Source organism: Miniopterus schreibersii, assembly GCF_964146895.1.
Source record: "Miniopterus schreibersii genome assembly, chromosome: 4".
Classification (NCBI taxonomy): Eukaryota; Metazoa; Chordata; class Mammalia; order Chiroptera; family Miniopteridae; genus Miniopterus; species Miniopterus schreibersii.
In genome coordinates, this window is record NC_138105.1 from 68,013,315 (window position 1) to 68,038,419 (window position 25,105).

A 25,105-nucleotide genomic window follows, 5' to 3' on the forward strand; every position below is an offset into this window, starting at 1 on the left:
GTACCTAAGCAAGCACTTCTGGCAGAGACTGTCACCAAGAACCATTCCCTCCCCTTCCTGGGCAGAGTTGGACTATATCTCCCAGATGCCTTTGCAGGTAGGTATGGCCACATGACTGCGCTCTGGCCAATGGAATGTGCAGGGCAATTGATGGGCCCCCTCCATGCCCGGTCTATCTCCCTTGCACAGTCTTCCTGATGGTTTCCTCTTCTGCTTGGATAGAATGAATTCCAAGGCCCTGGGGTGGCAGAGCCATGAGAATATAGAGCCCAGATCCCTGTATTACTGTATAGAGGCGAGCTGTCCACCAACTTGGGACACCCACACTGTGCTGTTACACAGCAAGAAACCACCTTCTCTGTGTTAAACCACTTCAGTATACATTCAGATATGTTACAGAAGTGAGCATAAACCTGATAAGGTGTCATCACTGGAACCATCGATTAAGTGCTTACTATGTGTTACTCATTGTGCTGAAACCCCTCCGTCATTATCTTATCTATCCTAATTACCCTTGAAATAATGATAATGTTATTAACAATACTAAAGGCAATAACATCAGTGATAGATCTCTTACTATACGCTAGACCTTCTTCTACCTGCATCACTCATTTAATCTTCACAACCATCCTATGATGTAGTTATTTTATACACAAGGTCCAGAGAGATTAAGTGAATTGTACAAGGTCAAACAGTGAGAATGTGGCAGAGTGGGATTTGAATTTGAACTTGAATCTGTCTGATGTCAGAGCACATGTTGTTGCTCCTGTGTCCTACCAAGTACTCAACAAATACTTATTGAATGATGCAATGGACCTTCTTGTGTCACTTACAACAAGGACTTTTCAAACCTAAAGCCACTCATCCCAGCTCAGATTGGAGCCATGCAGCCCAGCTTAAGATGGCCACCCTCAAACCCCAGCCATGCATCTCCCCTTACCGTGCCAGGCTGCTTCTCACCTGTGGCTGTGCTCAGAAATTTGTGGAGGAGGGGGCCCTCCAGCTTGCCCAACTGGGCCAGGGCATAGCCAGCAATGGCCACAGTATATGGTCTCTTCAAGTTCTCGTAGTGGGATTCAAGGAAGTCTCCGGCCTTATTGATGCTGCCCTGAAGGCTCTGTGAGAAAGAAGATTGCATCCTCTGGTCAGGTGGGCACTGCTGCTACAGAGAGCTGGCAAGGATCACATAATCACCACTTCCTGGGCACAAGGTTTCTGACCTCGGGACATATCTGTCTTGGATCTGTCTATATTTGAGGGCTTCTCAGATATTTTAGCCCCCATGAACAGCTTTGTTGTTGAGTACCTATCATGTTCCTGGTGCAGTCTGTATACCCAGTGGTTTGCCAGTGAATGTTTAATAATCAGCTATCTAGTCAGTTCAGAGGGGTGGGGGGCTGCTTTACTGATTGCCAATTACTGTGGTGTAAAGACTCCCACCATGGCCAATTTCAAGCCATGTGACATATGGTACTGTGTGACGTACCTTAACATGCAGTGGGAAAGAGTTGCCCTAGATAGGCAGTCATGAGCTAGAATGAGCCAGGGTTAGCATACCACTGGGTCCACTTATTATCTAATTATCAACATCATTGTAGCTAATGCTTACTATGTTCCAGTCACATAGCCACTCATTTAACCTCAAAATCCTATGAGGTGGGTTTTATTTTCATCGTCATCCCTATTGCATAGATGAGAATACTGAGACCCAGGGAGATGAGGTGTGGAGGCAGGCATGATTTATAGTGTTTCCTGTTTTCCATAGTGTAAATACTACCATGGCCAATTTCAACCTACCAACATGGAGCCACTGACTGTAGAATTGGGAAGAGATTATATAGTATGTCCAACATATAGGTACAACAGACATAAATAACCTCAAGAGCATGGATAATGATAAAAGGTAGTAAAATAATTAAGAAATGATGAGTTTTGAGTGTTTACTACCTTTGTTGTTGTTTTTTTCTTTATTGAATTTTAGGGAGGGGGAGAGAGAGAGAGAGAGAGAGAGAGAGACTGATTTGTTGTTCCAGCCATCTATGCAGTCATTGGTTGCTTCTCATACGTGCCCTGACTGGAGATCAAACCCCAAACCTTGGCATATGAGGTAACGCTCCAACTAAGTGAGCTACCTGGCCAGGGCTACTACCTTTATTTTTATGTGTACTGTTTTGCCTGAATTATTTAAATGTAAGTTTATATAATTAATATTTAATAATGATTGTGTTCAGCAATATTCCTGGAATATTAACCATTGGTTTTTTTCAAGCTAATTCCAGCAAGCTCTTTAATTGAACCCCAGCAGTCTGGTTCCACAGCCTATGCTATACTCCATTATAAGGTTGCTGTGTTATAGTAGAAAATGTCACTATATAGAAACTAATCCTTTTGCCTGCCTTCTATCTCTCCTATATCCACCCTTGATTTTTGTAGGAACTTCTCCTTTCTTTCATTCACATGGCCACAGTGGAAACAGTCATATTTGCCCAGGAAGACCTACTTCCTGGACTCAGCTGATTGGTCCAGAAGTGATCAGCTGATCCAGGCTGAGCCAATCAGAATCCTTCCCTGAGAATCTGGAAGCTCTAGCCTTGGTCAGGCTATTTCCCCAAGGAAGGCAGCTATGTTCTGCCAGGCAGGCTGGGTGGCAGGAAAGCCGAATTATTGGGCAAGAAGGGAATGAAGAACACAGGAAAGAGGAACAAAGCATCTTGGTAGAGTTCCCAAGGCCACTTTCATCTTTGCACTTGATAAATTCTTAGATTCTTAAAATAACTCCCATCTACAAGGTGGGACAAAAGTAGGATTTTACTTGTTCGCATGGGAAGTAATACAATAATTAATAAATAGTAACACAAGAATAAACTCTGTGTTGCGTGTCCTCACAACAGTAAACCTATTTTTGCCACACCCTGTTTTTCTGCATAATGTAGGTCACACGTGTGTTACACCTAGAACAACTCAGAGAGTCCTAAAAAAATACAAAGATTATTATACCCATTTTACAGATGTACACACTGAGACCCAGTAAGGGGAAGTGTCTGAGAGTTATGATCTAAATTCATATCTGTCTGATCCCACAGCCCTAGAGCTGTCTCTTTTCTACCATAATTTATTTAAAATCTGCAAAGTTTGAACCAGAAAGGCCTGGGTTCCTCTTGGCCATTAAAGGTAACATCCTTCTTTCCTTCATCTCTTTTCTGGGGTCCTGAGGAGGGAGAAGCAGCTGGTGAAGCTGGGATCCTGGAGTTCCCCACTTGGACAGCTAAAGGTCAAACAACCCACTCTCAAATCCCCAAGACAAAGCAGATGCAGCGATTATAGAACCTCCAAGGTGACTGTGCCTGGGAAGGAGAGGGGAGGGGGGATGATAGAGCACACTTACGTTGACCTGTCCCTCGCAAATATCTTTAGCCTCCTGCAGTGCGATGAGAACGAAGGCAGTGAGGGCTACATCTTTCTCCTCAGCATGCCTGAAGCCACCCTAGGGTGTGGAACAGGAAGAAAGGATGGGGTCACCAGTGTGTTCCCACATGCCATCCAACCTCCCTGTAGGATCAGCAGGGCAGGGCAGGGCTGGGTCTCTCCCCAGTGTCTCACAGGAGGACCATACTCTAGTATTCACTTGTGTTGTGGGCAAGCTGGTGGACAAAAACCAGACACTGGCCCCAGCCCTCATGGAGCTCCCCATCTCGTAGGGGAGACAGACATGAAACAACCAGCTCATCAATAGATACATTACAGACTGATGAGTGCTGTGCAGAAGAAGTGGATGTGGCAGCGAGAATGGATAGTGGGAGTGTGACTCAGTCAGGGAGCTTGGGAAAGATATCCCTAAGGGATGACAGGAGGAGCCACAATCTGAAGGGTGAGTAGGACTCAGTTCTCAAAGAGGGTAGGGGTAGCATGCCAGGCAGTGGGAACAGCATGTGCAAAGGTCCTGTGCCTGGACAGAGCAAGGCTCCAAGCAATACAGATGGAGTGTGGAGAGGGGGGAAGGTTGTGAGGCTGGAAGCCCGTAAAGTCAGGCTGAAGCAGTGGTTCTCCAACATGAGCGCACATCAGCATCACCTGGAGTGGGGGGCATATTAAAACTCCAATTCCTAGGCCCCACCCCTAAAGTTTCTGATGCGGTGCATCTGCGGTCCAGCCTGAGAATGTGCATTTCTAACAAGCTTCCAGCTGATGCTGATGCTGTTGGCCTGGAGAGTTCTCAGGTTTTTTTCAAAGCAATGGGGAGCCAGGGAACTTTCATTTTGCATTGGACCCTGAGATCTCTGGTTTTCACAAAGGAGATGTGACACTCTTGGCTCCTTTATTTCTCTGTCCACCCCTCACCCCTACACAGGGAATTGGGCAAATCGCAGGTGGGGTCTTTGTCCTGCCCATGCTGTGACACTCAGGCGCTCCTCTCCCCCAGCCTGCCTGAATCCCTGCCTCTTACAATCATTTCTTGGTGTATCACGGGCCCATCCTCCTGGAAGACTCCATCAGGCTTCTGCTTCTCCAGGATCAGCCACTTGACAGCCCCACAGAGGACTTCGGAGTCAATGGCGATGAGGTTGGCAGCCAGAGAGAAGACCTTGACCACATAGGCTGTCAGCCTGGGGGTGGGCACAGAGCATGGGCCAATTGGCTTTGGGATCCAGAGACTATCATCCCAGCCAAACAATGAGCAGAGAGGGGCAGGGCCTGCTCAGGTGTGCCCAGTTTCCCGTGCTAGGACATAGGACCCAATGTTGCTTGCAGTCAGTGCTTAGTGACAGAAGGTCACTCAGTTAGTGGGCGCCTTGACTCTGAAGGTGGAGGGGTTCAGTGGCACAGGGCTGTGAGGGGCACGCCAGCCTAGACCACCCCAGGCTAGAACCCAGGTCCTGCTCAGGGGGTGCAGGCTCACCAGGTGCTGGATGGCAGGTGAAGGAAGGCCGCAAAGGCCTTGTTGTTCTGTCTGAAGGCCAGCTGCTGCGTGTACCCTGCAGGGAAGAGAGAAGTGTCACCAGAGGAGTAGGGGGCTGAGGGGAGGCAGTGGCTGGTGTGGGTATGCCAGGGAGGAGAGAGGCTTAGAGAGGGGACAAGGATTCTATGAAGGGTGGGACAGGGGTTCAGAGAGGAAAGAGGGGACTCAGGACCAAGAGGGATGTCTGGAGGGGAGCTTAAAGGGGGGATGGGACTCCAAAAGGGTGCAGGGATCAGAGTGAGGAGTAAGGAGTTCTCAGAGGAGAGGTGGTTCAGAGAGGGAAGGGTTCTCAAGGGGGAGGGAGCTCAGAGGGGAATACAGGAGGTCTCAGAGGAGGGGAGGGGCCTCAAGAGGGGGTGGAGTCTCAGAGGAGGAGAGAGCTCAGAGAGGGGCCTCAGAGGAGGTTTCCAAGAGAAAGGGACATACCCTTCTTGATGAGGTCCAGGGCCTCCTGCCGCCTGTTAAAGCCAAACTTGTCCCACTGTTCAGTGTAGTCCAGGTAGTGCACCGCGATGACAGTGGGCGTCACTCCGATCATGTTCTGCTCTCCGCAGCCCGAGGGGGTCACAATGAGGTGCTGTAGCCGCTGCCCATCGATGGCATCCTCTGCCATCTGGGCCACCGGGGTCCCTGCCGCCAGAAGGAAGAATGGTGTTCAAGCAAAGAGACCCACTATGAGGTGAGGAGGGGAGGGGCTGTCCCTGGCTTTCCCAGGCTCCAACCAGCCGGGGCCAAAGAGTCAGGGTCAGCTGGGGGCTGGAGGCATGTGACTGAAGGGGGGTTGCCCCTGGGTCCTCATGTTCTACCAGTGGTAAAATAAATCCAGGAACAGTTGTCATGAACAATTCTATAATGCTTAATGCTATTTGCCAAGCTCTCTTCTAAGAGAACACTATATAGTATCTCATTTAATTTTCCCAACAACCCTTAGATATAGATACTGCTATTTGCCTTCATCACAGATGAGGAAAGCAAGAGTCTCTACTCAAAACCTAACAGCTCACAGGTTGCAAGGCGCTTTTCTAGCTCCTTCCTGTGCTTCTCACCCCAATCCTCTATTCTCAGCAAGAAGTTCCAGAATTTCTGTTCTTGAACTCTCTTGCTTCTCACTTAAATTTCTTCATCAGCAGAAGCTATTTGCTGAACTAAATACTGCCTGGAGGCTTCTGTGAACAGATCCAGGAGAGGCTGTTCTAGCTGAAGTGAAGGAGAGAGGTGCTTTGGTTAAATATTCCCAGAAATAGATGGAACTGGGCTCCCTCCTTGGCTCCCATACCTTCCTGGGCCCCATGGGGTTAGGCCAAGAGTATCTCACCCTGCAGGAGGATCCTGGTTTCCGACTCTGTGTCTGGGACTTGGTCGCTGAGGTCTGCAGCCTCGATTTCCTCACGCTGCACACCGTCTGTCGGTTGAATGGAAGACACCCTTGGTACCAGCCTCCTTTCACCACCCAGGCCTCACACCCTCTCCTGCGGCTGACTCACTCTGGCCCAACTTTTGTGGATCCAGCGTGCGAACGGTCACAGTTTTGTTCATTCTGATTCCTTCTGGCTGGACAGTGAGGAGGGAAGGGGGAGTCGGGTGAATGAAAGGACATACAGAGAGCAACAGCTGGTCAGCAGGGCACTGCGCTGGTGATTACTGTAGCAGGTCTTAGCTGTGTGACTGGGAGTAAGTTACTTAACCTCTCTGTGTCTCAGCTTCCTTATAAGGAGGAGGCAATACAAACACCTACCTCATACTGTTGTGTGATTTAATAACAAAATTATAAATTAATAATAATAAAATAACAAAGCTTTTAGAAATCTTCCTATGTGCCTAGAAGCTTTCTTTATTCAGGTTGAGTCATTTAATCTTTGCAATAGGTACCGAAATTATCACTCCCATTTTAAAGATGGGGAAACTGGCCCTGGCCGGTGTGGCTCAGTTGGCTGGGTTTTCAACCCAGTGCCTCTCAATGGGTTATATAAAATACAAATAAAATAAAATGTAAAAAGTAAAATTAAATTTAAAAATGAAATACAATAATTAATTTAAAATAATAAATAAAATAAATAGAAAAATACATAAATATTAAATTTTTTAAATTAATTAATTATATTAAAGCCTCATCCAAGGATATGTTTTTATTGATTTTTAGAGAAGAAGGAAGAGAAGAGAGAGGGAGAGAGAAACACTGATTTGAGACAGAACCGTTAATTGGTTGCCTCCTGTATGGGCCCCAAACAGGTATCAAACCGCACCCGGGGTTTGTGCCCTGACCGGGAATCAAACCTGCAGCCCTTTGGTGCATGGGGCAATACTCTACTGAACCACACTGACCAGGGCTAAAATTAATTTTTAAAACAAATGATTAAAATAAATAAAAATTTTTAAAAAATACAATAAAAGACTGTGCATAAGTACTTAGCAGAGTGTTAGGGGCTAGCTTAATTAGTATCAAAGACACAACTCAAGTTTTCATGTGTCTTCAGATAAACCTTTATTGTGGATAGTGAATGTTTCGGCCTTCCCAGAACCCATTCTCCTTTCACTTGGTAATAAAGCCCAGATTTTCCTTTGCAGACTGAATTTCTTCCCAAGGTATGTTGGTAAATATTTAACATCCAGCTCTCCAGGAAGAAAAAAATCCTGATTTGCAGTGCTGCCAATTTCCTTGGTGTAAATATCCCCACTGTGATGGATTTCAAGCTACCAGTGTCCGTGAAGACAGAATTGGGAAGAGCTGGCCACAAGGTTCTGGCACTGCTGGGTTTTCTTTCCCACCAGTGCGTATGTTGGGCCATATTGGGGCCCAAGGAAAAAGAAAAAAATATGTGCCCTTAAATATATACTTTAATGTATTTTCTAATGGTAATATTATTCCAGAACATTGAAGTAATTGAAAAAGTATGAGTTTGCTTCCCTTAAAACCAGGAAAGAAAAATTATAACAAATTCCAGTTTGGGTATGAATAAAACATTTCAACATAAAATCTCACTTTCAGTTTTAACACATTTGCTTTTCAATGAGTCAAAGCTTTTTTTCAACTACTTTAACAATTTTGGGAAAAATTAACCACAAAAAAAATCCCTTACAGGCATGTCTGTGGGGTCACTCACTTTTCTTTTTACTTCAGATTCCAATATGGCTTGACTAGTCAGTCAGATTCTATCTCTGTTTAAAATTTTGATATTTTGCTCATCACGGATATTTTTGGCATAATTTTGATATCTTAAACTAGTGCATTAAAATATTGGTGATCTTGTTTATGGTCTTGTTTTGCTTTAAAATATTAAAAAAGATGACAAAAGCCTTTTACTGATGATTCTATCGCTTATTATATTTGAAAGTGTTCCACATGGTGGAGTACTCAGAATAGAATTATAACTGTTAATGTATATTTTAAGGCTAAAAATATAACTTTCCTATACTCTCACATTATATATTATTGCATTATAAAATTTGGTCTGTGAAATATGTTTCCCCCAAATTTTAAAAGTCAAAACAAAACTCCTGTACTGAAATGTCTTACAAAATATCATATTTGATATTAAAACGTATTTTAATGAAAAATGTTTGTTTATCTCTATTGCTGAGATTTTTGGCACCCCCTTAAAATTTCATGCCCAAGAAGAATGTCTCGCTTGCCTCACCCTAATTGTGGCCCTGCTCTCAAACTTCTAGGACCTAACTTTCCTAAGCCGGACGTTGGACAGTATTAGTGTCTCAGAGCCGGGGCCTGGAAACTGAGTTGAAAGCACAAGGAGTGCAGGGGCCTTTCTTAAAGGACAAGAAGCAGCAGGTACCCTGAGGACTTACCACGACCTTCAGGGTCTTCCTTACACCATCGCTGATGAAGAACTCATAGACGGTGGCCTTGACCTCTACCTCCTGCAGGCCGATCTTCAGGGGCACAATGACATAAGGCACGGCCACCGAGGACTTGGGAGGGATTGACAGAACCTGCTGGTGACGCTTCTTGGCAGTGGCCACGCTGCAGAAGGCTGGGTTGTAGAGCATTTCTACCCTCACCTGCCGGGGGAGAGTATCAGGTGAGGGACTTGTGCGGCGGCCCCTGTCCACACCTCCCTCGGCCTCCGCTGCTCCAAGGGCCCACCTTGAGCGTATTTGCTTCTCGGTAGTTGTAGAGAACGGCTCGGATCTCCACCTGCTCGTTACGCACCACAGAGTAGGGCAGCCGCAGGTCGATGAAGAAATCTTGCATCACTGTCACCTCATAGGGGTCAGCCACACAGATCCCTGCCCAGGGGAAATAGAACCTGAGTGTCAGGGGTAGGGGGGTGCGTAGGGTGGACAGGGTCCAAGTCCAGGTCCAAGCTCAACTCCAAGTTCCTTCCCCTCCCAGGGTCTCAGGGCTTACCCCTAACCACGGGAACTGTCCCAGGCTCAGCTTGTCTTAGTCTATGAGCTCGGAAGCCCACAGACTAAACAATGGTAATGGTAATGAATTACAAACAATAATAATATTATAACATTATTAGTGTGATAGTGATTTTGCAAACTTTTACAAAATGTGGAAATGATATTTTGGTGAAATAAAATGTATTCCTGAAATGGATTTCATCTACTTCTTTTTCATGGGGCTACCAGAAAATGTAAAATGACACACACAGTCCACATTACACCCTTCCCTCCCTCCCTCCCTCCCTCCCTCCCTCCCTCCCTCCCTCCCTCCCTCCCTCCCTCCCTCCTTCCTTCCTTCCTTCCTTCCTTCCTTCCTTCCTTCCTTCCTTCCTTCCTTCCTTCCTTCCTTCCTTCTTTCCTTGGCTTACTTATATTCTGCCCCCTTTTCCCCCTCTTCTCCTTTTTTCTTGAGTCCTCACCTGAGGACATGCTTAGAGGGAGGAAGGGAGAAAGAGCGAAACAGAGAGAGAAACATTGATGGGCTGCCCTCCCCACACCTGCAATCGAGTCAGTGCGGCTGGGCCCACGTACCATTTTCAATGGGTAGCCCCAATCCATATGGAATGAAAATGATGCTAAACACAATGGTTACTTGTGATACAACAGTTAAAATCACCAGATCAAAGTCCAGCAAAGTGTCCATGCAAGCAAAATTTGCAAAAACATGATCACATTTAAAATGATGGCACATTAGTAACTCATGAAGATTTAATAAAAAATTTTGTTCATTCTTCAATGGCAAAAAAAAATCAGAAAGCTTGAACAAAATCCTTCTTTCCCAACCTACAGTGATTGGCCCATCGCCCTCGGGTGGCTGCTATTGTCACTGGAGCTATTTTTTTACCTACTATTTGTTCTTACATTTTAAACTCAAATTTAATTTGGTATCACTGTGGTGTTTGAGAAAGTGGCTTCTTGTGCCATCAGGAGGAGGTTACCTCCAGGAAAACAAAACATTTTGTTAAATACTGGCCAGCCTGGTTGGGCGTGGGTCAGTGGTTGAACGTAGACCTAGGATCCAGGAGATCACGGTTCGATTCCCGGTCAGGGCACATGCCCGGGTTGCGGGCTCCATCCCCCGTCGGGGGCGTGCAGGAGGCAGCTGATCAATGACTCTCTCATCATTGATGTTTCTCTCTCTCTTCCCCTCTCCTTTCCTCTCTCTGAAATCAATAAAAAATATATATTAAAAAAAATTAAAAATAAAGATATATTTAAAAAAAATTATAAATACTGGCCAGTCCATGTTGCCTGCAGAAAGCTAGGTGCCCTTGCTGCCCTGGCTGGTGTAGCTCAGTGGTTAGAGTGTCAGCCCACACACCAAAGGGTCATGGGTTCAATTCCGGGTCAAGGGCAAATACCTTGGTTGCGGGCTCGATCCCTGGGCCTGGTTGGGTGCGTGCACAAGGCAACCAACATCGATGTCTCTCCCTCTCTCTCTCTCTTTCCCCTCCCTCCCCCCTACCCCCCCACCTCCCTCCCTTCCACTCTCTCTAAAAATCAATGGAAAAAATATCCTCAGATGAGCATTAACAATAAAAAAGAAGAAGAGAAAGAAAGCAAGCTAGACCCCTTGCTCTCTCTTTGTTAAAAGAAAAAGGAGTTAAACAGGAATTGAGAGGAGGTGAGCACATTCTTTCTCGCACCAGACTTAACTTTTCTCCTTGAAAAAGATGAAAGGATGGAAAGAGAACTGAAAAACAATGACTTCTGACACACAACAGTGTCATTTTTAAGGCAGTGAACAATTATTCTGTGAGATACTGTAACAGTGAAGACATGTCATTATACATTTGTCCCAAGTCATAGAATGTATAACACCAAGCACTAATCCCAATGTCAATATAGACTTCAGTTAATAATCAATATTGGCCCATTGATTGTAACAGATGTACTACTCTAAACGCAAGATGTTAAAAAAAAAAAGTAAATTGACCCTGGCTAGTGTGGCTCAGTTGGTTGGAGAGTCACCCCGAACACCGAAAGGTTGTGAGTTCAGTTTCTAGTCAGGGCACATACCCAGGTTCCAGGTTTGATCCCTGGTTGGGGCATGTATGGCTCTGGTCTCTGTTTAAAATTTGGATATTTTGTTCATCATAGATTTTTTTGGTAGTCATTTTTATTTTCAAAAAAAATTGCTTTTGAAATATTATTTATCTTGATGACTGGCTTTTTGGCACCCACTTACGTTTTGCACTGAAATTCAGGGCCTTACTCTCCTCACCCAACTCCCGGCCCTGCTCTAAACCATCCATATTTAGCTAGAGCGCCTCAGAGTTTCACTCCATCGGTCGGTGGCCAGGGGACGGGTATACTTTTTGTCACGCTTCACAATCTGACCACCGATGTTTCAACCCCCCCATTTCACCCGGCTTTCTCCTTTTTCTTAATCGCTTTACCAACTATCATGTCGACATCGCCTCCTTAAAAGTTTCTGTGGTTGCAAATTAGCCTGTACAATTCTGCAATGGTGGACTCATGTCATAATACATCGGCCCAAACGCATGGAATGTTCAACGCCAAGGGTGAGTCCTAATGTCAGCTACAGACTCGGGGCGATCACGATTGAGTATAACAAATGCACCACTCTGGTGGGGGATGCTGACAGTGGGGGAAGCTGTGCATGGGGGGGGGGTATATAGGAAATCTCTGTACTTTCTGCCCAATTTTTTTGAATAGAATTTTTAAAAATTGATCTTAGAGAGAGGAAAGGAGAGAGAGAGAGAAAAACATCAATGTGAGAGAGAAACACTGATTGGTTGCCTCCAGCATGCGCCCCGACTACCCGCAACCTGGGTATGTGCCCTGACGGGGAATCGGACCCTCCACCTTTTGGTGTACGAGACGATGCCCTAACCAACTGAGCCACACCAGCCAGGGCCTTTCTGCTCAGTTTTGCTGTGAAACTAAAACTGCTCTGAGAAAAAAATCAGTTTAAAAAATAAAAAGCACTGACACCCACAACCTAGACTCTGATGCACCCCCCCCCCCCCCCAGGAACCAAGCGGTGGAGTGTCAGACACCAAGAAGCAGAGGATCTTCGGGGTGGATGAGAAAAGGAAAATGCCCAGGGACCCTGGGGGCCTGCCTCCTGAGAAAGCGAAGCCACCCCCCCTCACCTTTCTTGTCTGACAAGCTCACAGCCATAATCTCCCAGGTGGTGATGGAGTCTTTCAAAAACACCTTCATGGTCTTCGAGGAGACTCTAGATGGAGGAGAAATGGGGCCTTAGGAGAAGATGTGGTGGAGGGGGAGAGAGGGCATGGAGGGGCCCCAAGGGACAGGTTGGAGGGGAGCAGGGGTGGGCACATAGAGGTAGCTCACCTCTTGTTTTTTCTAGGTTGGGTTGTGGAGTTCCAGTGTGACTCCAGAAAACGGGGGGAGTTGGGGTGCATGCAAATTAAATGGTCTGGTCTAGGGTGTTGGTAAGAAGTGGCCTGGGGATGGGTTGAAATGGGGGTATCCCAGCCTCACCCATTTTTCTCTGGGTCCTTTAAGTCTTCAATGGTCCACAGCCAGCTCTCAGGGAACTGGCTTCGGGAAACGATGTCTTCTTCTGGAATGATTTCCTCATCCAGGTCACCTGGGCAGGTGGGGGGCAAGCTGGGTTTAGAACAGACCCACTTTCCCTCCTGTCCCCGTAGATACTCATCTCTGGAGGGGTTCCTGGCAGCGAAACCTACCCATGGCCATGTGATGACTTTGGGGGAGGCCCAGGTACATTTGCCTTGGAGGGCTCCTGCCTCCATAAAAATATTAAAAATCATATTTTACAACTGTGTTGGTGTAAAGGCAAAGATAATCCAGGCTAGGTTGTATTCATTTCCTCTGATTTTCAAAGGAACAAAAGCACCTGTGTAAGCTTCTAAAGGTATCATGACCCCAGGCACCGTGCCTGCTGAGTCTGAAATCACGTGGGTCCTGAGAGCAACAAGGTGAGAGGAAGATTCCTGGCTTGCTGGAGACCCTGAAGAGGTGGTGGCCTCTACAGCCAGCTGGACGCCATCAGCAAGTAAACAAAGCTGGGCTGGAATAAGGTTCACCGCTGGCTGTGCTCCTCAAAAAATGATGGCCAGATTTTAATTTGGCTCTGGGTCTGTTTAACAACAAAGTAGGCGGAATTGCATAGATGCTCAAATCCACTCATGCTCTAGGATAATCTATCAAAGTGCTTTTGGGGGTACTAACATTTAAGCAATCCTCTGTCTCACCCCCATTTGACTAAAAAACATACACACTACTGAAAAATAAATCTCCATGTTAGTGTAAACCATATCCCAGCAGATCAGAGTTCTAACTTCCTCAGTAGCCTTATCTTCTCTTTGCAGAAGAAAGCCTCTCTGTCACTGGAGTAGAAAGCAGCATGCCTAGTTGTCATAATTTGCAAAGAGACTGAAGATAGAGAGTCCTTTGCTCATGCGTGTTGGGAATCTTTGTGTATTTTGGAGGGTGGAGAGGTGAAGGGGGTGCTAGCTTTCCAGCTAAAAGAATTTAGAAATACTTGTCCACTTTGGCAACAGCTGCCTCTGAGAGGCTGCTGCTAATTTCTAAGCCCCCACCCCGAAGTACAGATGTACACGAAAATCATGTGTTACCATATAAGGCATCCATCCATATCTGTTATCTTAAAGGCTGAGTGAACATTGATCTTTAGGAACATCTCTCTTGATTTAAATTTTTTAAAATGTTTAAAAAAAAACATAAATAAAAGGAATAAAGAGGAACTTTACAATGGAGAAACAGGGCAGACACCGCCTTAATCAAATGATCGAGGTTCGCATCACCAATCATGGGACAAGTCAATGTCACGCGCCTCCTGACATGAGGCACCAAGGAGTACACGATATCTCTTCTGTGACAGTCCTGCCAAAAATGCGAAACCTGAATGTGATCATGAAGAGACATCAGACAGACCCAGGTTGCCAGACAATCTTCAAATTATCTGGCCTGTGTATTTCATATGTCAAGAACGTGAAAGGTACCGAAAGACTGAGAGCTGGTGGGGGCTGGACAGCTAGGAGGAGGCGGAAGAGACACAACCAGACACATATATGCAACGCGTGATTCTGAACTGATCCTTTGCCTATAGAGGACTATAAAGAAAATTAAAAAGTGGCAAAATCTGAGTGGAGTCTGTGAATTAGATGGTGGAAACAAATCACCATTAATGTCCTGATTCTGATCACTGTGCTGTGGTTTTTAGGAGAATATCTTTGCTTTCCAAAAAAATCCACACTAAACTATTCAGAACTGTGGGGGCATCAAACAGTTCAAGGGGGGAAAAGGTTTTTAATCTGCACAACAGTTTGTAAGTTGAAGGCTGTTTAAAGAAAAAAAAAGATCATTATTTTTGTGTTGGTCTGCCAGCCTGCCCCGGGCAAGCGTCCCAGTCTTCCCTGGGTTTTAAGCAGAGGCATTCTTTTTTGTTACTTTCAGCCCTGTAATTGATCATGTAATTTCCCTCAGTTTCACAAGCCACTCACACTTGCCTTTGCTCTTGCAACCAAATTTGATCAACACAGTTTACAGTCCCCAATGACAGGCATCTCCTCCCCTCTCAGACAGGGCCCCTCCCTGCCCCAGGACTCACTCCTGGCCAGCCCCAGGTTCCCCTTCTTGAGGTGCTGGATCCGCATCTGGGTGATGTAGTTGCAGCAGTCAAGGAAGGCGCTTACGCAGGCCTTGCCCTGGAGAATGTACTGCGCCCTGCGCTGGCACGAGTACTTCATGAGGTTCTCCCGCATGCCGTCCTCGCAGCACTTACGCAGCTCCTTGTCCCGGTACTGTCCCGCTGTGGGAGCACACCCCCCAGTCACACGCCCTGCGGGGCCTCTCCAGGGAGACCTTCCCCGCATCCAAGCCTTCCCCTCCTCCCCCTTTGCTGGGATCTCAATAGACAAGGTGCAAGGTTGGGGCGGGCGGATGAAGGCTCCCACCTTTGTCCTTCCTCTTCTCCATGAGCTGCACCGAGCGGCGGCGCCGGGTGGGTGGTTTCGGGCACGACATATCTGAGGGGCAGGTGGATGGAACAAGATGGATTAAGCACTGACTGCCTGTCCTTGGTTTACTCCTCACAGCAGCTTCGAAGTAGGAGTGTTATTGCTCCCATTTAACCGATGAAGACACTAAGGCTTGGAGAGGACAGTGATTTGCTAGTTGGTGATGGAGGCAGGACCCAGGGTCCCCTGATCCTGTCTGGGAGGTAGAAGTGCTGCCCCTCCCTGGATGTCCACTGGCCGACTCCTCACCTGACCTCTGTTCTGTCTTCAGGCCTTTGTCGGTCTGGAAGGCCAGCCCTGCGTCCGTAAAGACGCCCGCATAGTCCTTTCCACTGCCCGGTGTGCAGCCAATGTCTGCCTTCTCCACTGTGTCCCAGATCTGCGGAGCGGGAGGGGGTCGAGTGTAGGCTGAGGCCAGGCCAGCAGAGCCTGAGTCAACTCACCAACATATCCACCCAACCTCTCCCCTGTCCTCATCTTGGTCCCCAGACACTCCCCAGTGGGTGAACCAGAGTGTGCTGCTCTTGGAATCAGAGCTGTGCCCATCAACATGACCATCCTCAACTTAGAGCCTTGTCCATCCACATTCCCATTTGGAACTTGAACTTCAACCCATCCCCATGTCTGTGTCCCCTTTGATCTCTGCACTCAACCCACACCCAGCCGCACATCAACGGTTCTCCCCAGCACCATTGCCACCTCAACCCAACCCCATCTCTTCGCCTCTGCCATCTTCTACCCAACCTCAGCGACATGGGGACATACCTTACTCTGAGTCAACTTGTTCTTCTTATTCAGCACAAACACGCCCTTGTCCACGGCCACGAGCCCCACTCGAGCCCCCTGGTTGCCCTCGATCTTGAGCGATATCTGTTGTCCAGGTAGATGCTGCTGCTTCTCCTCCTTCAGGGCACTTTTCACCACCAGCTGTGAGGAGGTTGAAGGGGCGGGAGGGAGAAGTGAGCCCAGCAAGGCCCCAGCTGTGGTCAGTAGAGGACAGCGGGGGTCCCGGTCTGGTCTGGAAAGAGAGAAAGGTGGAGACAGAGAGAAGAAGGGAGACGCCAAGAACCAGCATCAGGTGGAAAGTCAAGGAAAGAGAAAACTGGAAGCAAGAGAGATACTGAGATTAAAACAGGGAGGAGAACGAGATGGAAAAGGCGAAGAGAGAGGCAGGAACTCTACAAGCAGGGGAGAAACGGATTCAGAGGCTGGAGACAGGCAGAGGCAGAGAAAGCAGAGGGTCCCAAGATGGGCACAGAGACAGCCACGCTCACCTTGCCCACACACGAGTCCTTGACATCCACCCACACGGAATCGGCCACCACCTCCCTCTGGCCTCTGGTGATCAGCGTGTAATAGGCCACCAGGCGGAAGGAAGGGATAAAGTCTGGCGTGATGGTCAGAGGGAGCACCACCAGGTCCTGGCCGGCCTCTCGCACCTGGCGTCCCACCTTCAAGAGCTTCCCCTTGTTCATGACCTGGGGGGGGGGGGACAGGTTGGCATAAGGATCAGGAAGCAGGAGGGAGGATGGGGGGATCTGGAATGGGAAAGGGCGTTGGAGGTGCTGGAGAAGCGAGGAGGAGGGAAACCTGGGGGTTGTAGGAAGCCACGCACCAGGTAGGTGTAGTATCGGATATTGGCATCCTGGCCGGGGTCCATTCGCAGGTGAAAGTTGACGTGGAGCGTGTCGCCTGGCTTGAGCTCCACTCGGGGCACAGAGAGGTGCAGGTAGTTGTTGGAGTTGCCCATCGTGCTGTAGGGCAGGGCCTGCATTTTGTTGGTGGCCTGTCGTGCCTCTGGGATGCCCTCCTTCACTGTGCGTACCTGAGCAGGGAGAGAGGAATGCGTGCTGGCCTACCCGAGAGGTCTGCGTCTGAACCCCCAGGCCTGGGAACGTGGTGCCTGATATGACAAGGGAGACTTTGCAGATGGGATTGAGTTAAGGATCTGGACATGGGGACGCTATCTGAGGTTACCCAGATGGGTCCAATGTCATCACAAGGGTCCTTAGAAGAAGGACATCTATGCAGATGACAGGAGGGCCCTGTGCAAATGGCAGGAGGACCATCTATCCAGATGGCAGGACCCCATTGTGCAGACAAGAACTCCTCTATGCAAATGAAACATCTCTATGTGAATGGCAAGACCCCTTTGTGCAAATGAAAGGACCCTGTTATGCACATGACAAGATGCCTTTGTACAAACATTAGGACCCTGCTGTACAAATAAAGTCCTGTGTCCTGGTGGGGGTCCTATGGTTGGGGCAGACTCACAGTGATGGACAGGGGCTGGGAGCTCCTGTGGGTGTTGATGGTCAGCTTAGCCACGCCATTATCTTGGGTCAGAGACTGCCCTTGGGTGGAGTCCTGAGTCGCCACGGGGATGTGGCGGGCTGGGGAGCCGTCGGGGTTCGTCACAAACACCTGTGGGTACAGGGGAAGGTGGAGGGGGTTCAGCAGACCCAGAGGCATGGCCAGTGTTCAGGAGTGGGGTGGGGGTGCAACCTCGCCCTGGGTCTCACCATAAGGTCAAAGGGCATGGCGGGTTTGAAGAACTTGGGCGTCTTGGTGAAGTGGATCTGGTAGGGGGAAGTCACGATGGGGATCCCGCTGCGCTCCACCTCCACCATGTCGCTGCCTGAGGGGGCCAGCTGTGAGCTCAAGACCAGGCATCGCCCCTCAGATTGGACCCTGTCTTCATACTGGAGTCCCTGTTCAGCAGGCTGCTCCTACCTTCATTGAGGGCCCCCTCCCTCTGACTGGGCCTCCCTCATCAGGTTGAGTTTTGTACCTCAGACTGGACCCCACCTTCATTCTGGGCCTCCTCCCTCAGGCCGAGTTGCCTCCCTCGGTCGGGCCCCTCCTCTCAGACTGGACTGTGTGGTGGGACAGTCCACCCTTGGCCCTGGCCTCACCTGAGTGCAGGATGACGGTGACCGACACGTACAATGACTTTCCCACAAGGGCATCCTCTCCGGAGGGCTGCACCCCATTCAGCAGGACCTCTCGGCTCAGCACAGCCACCCCAGTGCCATCATCGATCTGGGATAGGAAACGAGTGCTCAGAGAGTGGGAGGGGTGGGGGGGGAGGGATTCAGAGAGGGGAGGGGAGGGTTCAGAGTGGAGGATGCTCAGAGGGGCCTCTGGCAGGTACCACAGCACGGGTGAGCGACTGGGCAAGTGAAATCCTCTGGTCACCATCCTGGACCCCGAAGATGACGAACGCTGTTCCTTCCACATTCTTCCCGTATAGGAACCTGCGCAGCAAGGAGGGTCTCAGGCTCTCCCCTTTTAGAAGGCGGAGCCTCCCCCAAACTTCCCCTGCTCATGGTGAGGACCCAGGATCCCCGGCCTCCCACCTCACCCTCACCTAGCTTTCGCCTAGCTCTTTACCTGGCCCTCACCCAGCCCCTCACCTGGTCCCCACCTAACCCCTCATTTAGCCCCTCACCTGGTCCCCACCTGACCCCTCACTTGGCCCCTCACCTGGTCCCCACCTGACCCCTCACCTGGTCCCCACCTAACCTCTCACTTGGCCCCTCACCTGGTCCCCACCTGACCCCTCACCTGGCTGTAATGGTGACCTCCAGGCCCTTTGGGTCATCAATGTAGTAGAATTTCTCTGCAGGTTCCACTTGGACTTCGAAACTGGGCAGCACTGCGGGGAGAGATGGCACGGGTGAGGGGCTGGTGCGAGGCCCAGCATTATGGGCCCCACCCCCTGGCTCCCTCCTTCTCTTACCATACTCTTTCACCTCAAACTCAGTGGAGAAGACCTGCTCTGGTGAATCTTCATAGTGGGCTCGTATCTTCCACTGCCCCATGCTGTGGGGAAGGCAGGTGAGTGATCTGGTCAGACCTGGCAGCCCCCCACTCCTTCTTCTGGCATAAAGGAACCCCAAACCCCCTCCTGGAAGGCCTGACATACTTGACCAGCTCCGGGATATTCCAAGACAAGGGCAAGATGCCAAAGTGGTTTTGAGAAGACAGGGTGTCCCTCTTGACGGGAATGCCTTCGGGGGTCTGTAGACAGACAGGGAGGGGGTGTGGTTCTTCAGAGACCAGGTTTAGCCCCTCGGCTCCCCTCTCCCTGACAGTCTCTCTGGGTCATATCTACAGAAGCAGCAGTCAAGAACAGGGACCTGAGTTGGTCAGCCTGGGTTCAAATCCCACTGTGCCACCTACAAGCTGTGTGACCTTGGGCAAGTTACTTAACTTCTTTGTGCTCAATGTGCACATCTGAAAACAGAAAATAAATACAGCCCCTACATCACTGGCTTGGGACATGGTTTATGTAGCAGGAGCTCATTATTATGAGTATCCCCCGAATATTAAGAATCACTAGAATTTATTACCTACTTTTGTGCAAGACCCTGGGCTAAGCATTTTTGTGCTAAGCCATACTTAATTGCCTCTGTTCAACTTACTGTCCTACAAGGATAGCAGTTTTGTGTACACATATTACTTCATTTCTTGCCAACAGTTAAACATCAGGAGGCATCACATAAAAATCTGGTTTTCTGGCTCCTCTTGGAAACCAGGGTAACTGTGGATAATGAGCTCCTCTTGGCAAAGGTGACATTTCGCTTTTTCCTTTCTCCCTCTCTGCCTCCTTTCTTCCAGTCAGTGTTTATTAAGCCCCATTATATGCCAAGCACTTTGTTGAATGCAGGAAATAAGGCCCTGAGCAAACAGATAAAAACTCCTTCCGGTAGGGAATTTAGGTTCCACAGAGGTTGGTGGAGAGGCAATTAATAAAATAAATCCAAATTACGTGATGCCAAAAGGATGGCAGCAAGAGAGAAGAGTGGAGTGCATGTGTGAATGGGAGGGGTTGCAGTTTTACAGGGAGCTCAGAAAGGCCTCACTGTAAAATTGGGACGTTGGTGACTTTTGAGCAAAGTCTCAAAGAAGATAAGGGGCAAGTGGTATGGCTATTTGGGAGAAGAGAGTTTTCTGGGTAGAAGGAATAACCAGTGCAAAGACCCTGGGGCAGGACTGTGCCTCATGTGTCAGAGTAACAGCCAGGAGACTGTTGTGGTTGGAGCAGGGTGAGGGAGGGGGAGAGAGGGAGTAGGTGAGGGCAGGGAGGGGACAAGGGAGGTCATTCTGGGCCTTGTAGGACACAGGGAGGACTTGAGTTTTTATCTGTAGGCCTATGGGCAGAGGGGCTGGACCTGACTCAGGTTCTCACAGGCACCTCCTGGCTACAGTAGATGAAACAGACTATTACATAGAATTGTGTCATTATCCCAACCTTCAAGTGAGAAACTTAAGCTCAGGAAGGTGAGTGACCTGGCCAGAGTCACAGGGACCTGGGGTTTATCTGGAGCCAGAACCCACAGGTGCAATCATTGTTCCATGCTGTCTCCCCTGGTCCCCGTCCATCTCTAGGCCTCTGAGTTTGTGCCTCTATATATCTCTTTCTCTGTCTCAGAGTCTCTCTTTGCCTCTCCTTGAGTCTCTGCCCCAAGTGTGTCTGGAGCCTGGCTGGCTGATACCTCAATGCTGACGATAACCGTCCGGCCCACGGGCAGCAGATTGTGGTCGACAGTGAAGATCCGATAGAGGACTGAGAGGTGATGGGAGAGAAAGGAACAGCTCAGTGAGGCCCTGCCCCTCCCAAGGACCCAGCCGGCCCTCTGAGCCACCCACCAGCCCCTTACCTGTGGAGCCTGGGGTGTAGATGGTCTTGTCCGTCTGAATGAAGAGATACCCACTCTGAAGGCTGATTAGCACCACCTTCTCCACCACAGTTTTATCAAATTCTGCCTGGATAGTCACAAACTTGTTCCCCTTCTGTGATTTTAGCTCCTTGCTGGCCGGGATCTAGGCATGGAACAGGGCATCAGGAGGGATCTGCTCCAGGGCCCCTTGCCCACTGTCCAGCCACTAGGCTTTCAGCTGGGTCCACATCTGCCCCTCCTCAGAACAGAGGCTGCCCATCACTCCTGGTCTCTCTAGTTTGCCCAGGTTTGGGGAAGGAGGGGTGCTCAGAGAAAGGGCAAGGGCAAGAGAGGGGCTAGGGACCAGAGAGAGAAATGGAGAGGGGGATCAGATAGGGGCTCAGAGGATGGAGGGCTCAATAGTGGAAGGGGTCTCAGAAAGAGGAGGAGACTCAGAGAGGAGAGGGGTTCTGGAGGTAGAGAGGGCTTGGGGGGAAAGGGCTCAGGAAGGAGGGGGCACAGAGGTAGTCCGGAGGGCTTGGAAGGGAAGGAGCTCAGAGCAGGGGCGGGGCTCTGAGTGGGCGTGGCTAATAAAAGGAGGGGACCAAATAGGGAGGAGACTCAAAAGGGGAAGGGCTGTCCTGGCCACTGTGGCTCAGTCGGTTGGAGCGTCATCTTGTACACAGAAAGGTCACCGGGTTTAATTCCCGGTCAGGGCACATACTCAGGTTTTGGGTTCAATCCCCTGGCTGGGGTGTGTACCGGAGGCAACATATTAATGTTTCTCACGTCGATGTTTCTCTCTCTCTCTCCGTCTCCCTCCCTCCTTCTCCTTTCCTCTCTCTCTAGAATCAGTGAAAGCGTATTCTTGTTGGATTAAAATATATATATATATAGGGAAGGGCTGAGGAAAGGGGAAGGGATGGAATGGGGAAAAGATCCATAGAGGGGTGGGGCGTCGACAGGGCCGGGCTCCAGTGTGCACCCACCTTGATGGTGACGGTGCTCAGGTAGCTGTTGGCTTTGTTCAGCACGGTTTCCTTGCTAGACAGCACCTGCTTCTTGCCCGGGAAGTCGTATACCATAACCTTGACAGGGATGTCACCTGTGCTATCGTGGGCCTCCAGCACCACTGTCTCCTCGTTCTCCATCCGCAGGACGTTGGGGGTGATGATGGAGAACCTGCCAGAGGAATACACGGGGTCATCCCAGGGAGCCGACATTTCAGCCCTCCCCAGGGCCTCCCCAGTCCCTGGTCCTGGAGGGGACCCAGTGACCGGCAAAGGCTCAGGGGCTGCAGGTCCCATCAACCCCTGAACCTCAAAACCAGAACCAGCAAGTCCTCCAATTCTCTAGACTTCCAAACCTACACTTGGGGAACCCACACACTTAGTCCTGAAGCCCTAATCCCTAAATCTTTAAACATTCCAAGTCTCTAAACACCCAGACCCTCAGGCACCCCAAACTATACATAACCATACTCACATGCACCAAACCTTTAAACCTCAAATCCTTGAACACCCCAAGCTTTTACTTAAACTTCTATCACCCTGGGCCTATAAATACAACTAAGTCCCCCCTCTCCCCCCAGCCAACATAAACCCACACCACATCTCTTCAAACACTGAAAATCATAAATCTTGAAACTGTAAACTCCCAAATCCTGTGAAGTCCAAACTATCCCATCCACAGACTCACCAAACACCGCATGTACCTTAGACCTACAGGCCCCCAGTTTTATAAACACCCCCCATACTACACAATGCCTGAATTCCACAAACACCCAACGAATAAACTCTCAAAGTCACAGGCAGCCCTCGTTTATTAACGCTTCAACCCAATAATTCCTCCTCCACAGACACAAGTGCACCCTGAATTCTACAAGGACCTGGACCCTTGAATGCCCACTCCCACCTCAGAAATTGCTTTGTTTGGGGTGGCATCATGACTACTCACATGCTGTCCCCCAGGGCCAAGGGGAGACTGGTCAGCAGTAGCAGCAGCAGGCTGGGACCTGAAGCAGGCCCCATGGTACAGGAACAGTGGAGGGACGGAGGGATGGAGGGATGGAGGGAGAGGACGGGGAGGAGTGAGCAGAGGCTGCTGGAAGCCTCCTTTTATCTGGCTTCCGCCTTTCCCCCACTCAGCCCAGCCCTCTGTACCCCGTGGCCTCTTCCCTCCCTGGGGCTGCCCCAGATTTCTCAATACTGTTTCCTAAGTTTTTTAATTCCCTGGGCCAGCATGTTCTGGGGTAAATAACCTGAGGACATGTCCTCCTCCAACATGAATACAACTGCCCCCTGCCCTGGCCTTCCTCAGGGGCAAGGCCAGTGGGTGAGCAGAGACCTTTCCCTGTTATAGCTGCTTTGTAGTGGAGGAACACTGAGGGCCAGAGATCACCCCCCTCAGATATCTGGGCCTGGCCCATTCCAGTTTTGTCCATGCATTTATTAACCAAACCCTTCCTACAAATCTGTCTCCATGCTGGTAGCTAGATTCCCACTTTCAGTCTTCCATGATGGAGTAGGGGTGAAGACAGAGTCTAGCACAGACACTCCTAGCCTTCTGGAGTGTTATCTCAAGTGGAGAAGTACTCTGTTTCTTGGAGGGCCAGAGAAGGCTGCTTGGAGGAGGGGCCATTTCAGCTGGGCTTTGAAGTATATGCAGGAGTTCACTGTTCAGGTGAGTATGTTTTCTAAGGCAACAGGAGCCTGGAGCTCCCTTCACCTACCCTTGTCAGGATGCCTGAATAGCTATGATAATTTAAAAAGTCATCTTTGAGGGAGGTCCTCAATGCTAGCTTTTGTATCTGTCGTACATCGGCATCCTCTTAGGATATTATTATTAAAAATTATATTTAATTTTTAGTGTAAATTGGTAATATATTCATATGATTTAACATCTAAAAGGTACAAGTAAATATAGGGAAAAGATAATTTTCCTCCTGGGCCTGTTACCATGTAATGAAGGATCATGATTTTTTCCCAGAGATCTCATTTGTGTTTATAAATGTTCACAATCTGTAAGAACAAATATTGGCATGCTCTACATACTATTCTTCCTGGTCCCCTGGAGTCACACCTGGCTTCTTTATATGCAATAAGACTGTTGATTACCAGTGCACAGATAATTTCCTTGTTCTTAAAAGGACTGCCTCCTTTCACATTGTGTGAAAGTCACCAGCCTCCAACTGATGGACAGATTTCCGTGGTTAAAAACCCTACTCTTGCCAGTAAGTTATGAGCCTGTGTCACTTTCCAGCTCTGACACTTATTATTAGTGGTATCAAGCTCCTGAGAACCACTCTGAGCCTCAGTTTCCCCATGTAAAAAGAGGTTATCACATTGCCCACTTCACAGGGTTGTTTTGTAAGGAAAGGAGATAACCCAGATCAAAGTCTGCTTGCATTGGTAATCTTACTAGATAGAGCTGAATTCCCCTCTATGATTGTATTGATTTACATGCTGGCCCTGCAGGAAACTGTCAATTTCCCCACTGCTCCCCCCCCCCCCCCATGAGATCAAGTTGGCAAAGTTTTGACTTTTTGCCTCAGTATCATTTTAACGTGCATCTCTCTGATTCCCAGCAAGGCTGGGCATCTGGGGTAAGGGGTGTGTGAAGTCCCTTCTGAGCATAGTGGGTTGGGGATCTTGATTCCTGGAGGGCTGGTTTCCAAAACCCCACTGAAGGGGTTAACGGGGAACTGGTTCTGAGTTCCTGTAAACCACACTCTTGCCCTTTTCCCGGCTGTGCCCCAGTGTCCAGAGTGGGGGAGTCACAGAGAAACAGAACAAACCTTCCCTCTGCCAGCTGTGATTGCGACACCCTTTCTTTAGAAGAGGAGGGAGAGTACAAACACACCTGCTTATTCTCCAGAATTGAGATTAAACTTCTGAAACTGGGGTGGGGTGCCTGCTAGGATTCTCAGGCCCCCCAATGCTGCTCTTATTTTCCTCCCCGGCCCCTCCAAATTCCCACCCCATTTCCTGATTTCATTATAGCCTTAATCATTCAGGCTTTGTGGTTTGACAGCCTTGAGGAGTTCCTGGCCTGCAAGGCTTCGTTCCTCCTTTCTC

General features: G+C 49.0%; 1 protein-coding gene across 2 annotated transcripts in view; it reads right to left on the reverse strand.

The window, feature by feature from the left end:
• The window catches only part of C3 (complement C3), a 79,766-nt gene that overhangs the window by 7,625 nt on the left and 47,036 nt on the right, over positions 1–25,105 (reverse strand). The window contains exons 1-28 of one of the 2 annotated variants that reach the window (XM_081135030.1): positions 22,986–23,133; positions 22,019–22,211; positions 21,030–21,192; positions 20,865–20,935; positions 19,292–19,386; positions 19,106–19,188; positions 18,931–19,021; positions 18,518–18,620; positions 18,279–18,405; positions 17,886–18,001; positions 17,638–17,787; positions 16,979–17,188; positions 16,638–16,841; positions 16,129–16,290; positions 15,613–15,742; positions 15,301–15,372; positions 14,955–15,155; positions 12,839–12,947; positions 12,484–12,569; positions 9,057–9,199; positions 8,759–8,971; positions 6,442–6,508; positions 6,273–6,359; positions 5,384–5,587; positions 4,898–4,973; positions 4,445–4,604; positions 3,386–3,484; positions 961–1,117 (exon numbers count right to left, since the gene is read on the reverse strand). In XM_081135030.1, coding sequence (XP_080991156.1) covers positions 961–1,117; positions 3,386–3,484; positions 4,445–4,604; positions 4,898–4,973; positions 5,384–5,587; positions 6,273–6,359; positions 6,442–6,508; positions 8,759–8,971; positions 9,057–9,199; positions 12,484–12,569; positions 12,839–12,947; positions 14,955–15,155; positions 15,301–15,372; positions 15,613–15,742; positions 16,129–16,290; positions 16,638–16,841; positions 16,979–17,188; positions 17,638–17,787; positions 17,886–18,001; positions 18,279–18,405; positions 18,518–18,620; positions 18,931–19,021; positions 19,106–19,188; positions 19,292–19,386; positions 20,865–20,935; positions 21,030–21,192; positions 22,019–22,211; positions 22,986–23,059 — 3,646 coding nt within the window. In that variant the 5' untranslated portion in view covers positions 23,060–23,133. Of the gene's footprint in view, positions 1–960; positions 1,118–3,385; positions 3,485–4,444; positions 4,605–4,897; positions 4,974–5,383; positions 5,588–6,272; positions 6,360–6,441; positions 6,509–8,758; positions 8,972–9,056; positions 9,200–12,483; positions 12,570–12,838; positions 12,948–14,954; positions 15,156–15,300; positions 15,373–15,612; positions 15,743–16,128; positions 16,291–16,637; positions 16,842–16,978; positions 17,189–17,637; positions 17,788–17,885; positions 18,002–18,278; positions 18,406–18,517; positions 18,621–18,930; positions 19,022–19,105; positions 19,189–19,291; positions 19,387–20,864; positions 20,936–21,029; positions 21,193–22,018; positions 22,212–22,985; positions 23,134–25,105 lie in introns of those variants that run through there. The other variant, XM_081135029.1, reaches the window with a different exon arrangement.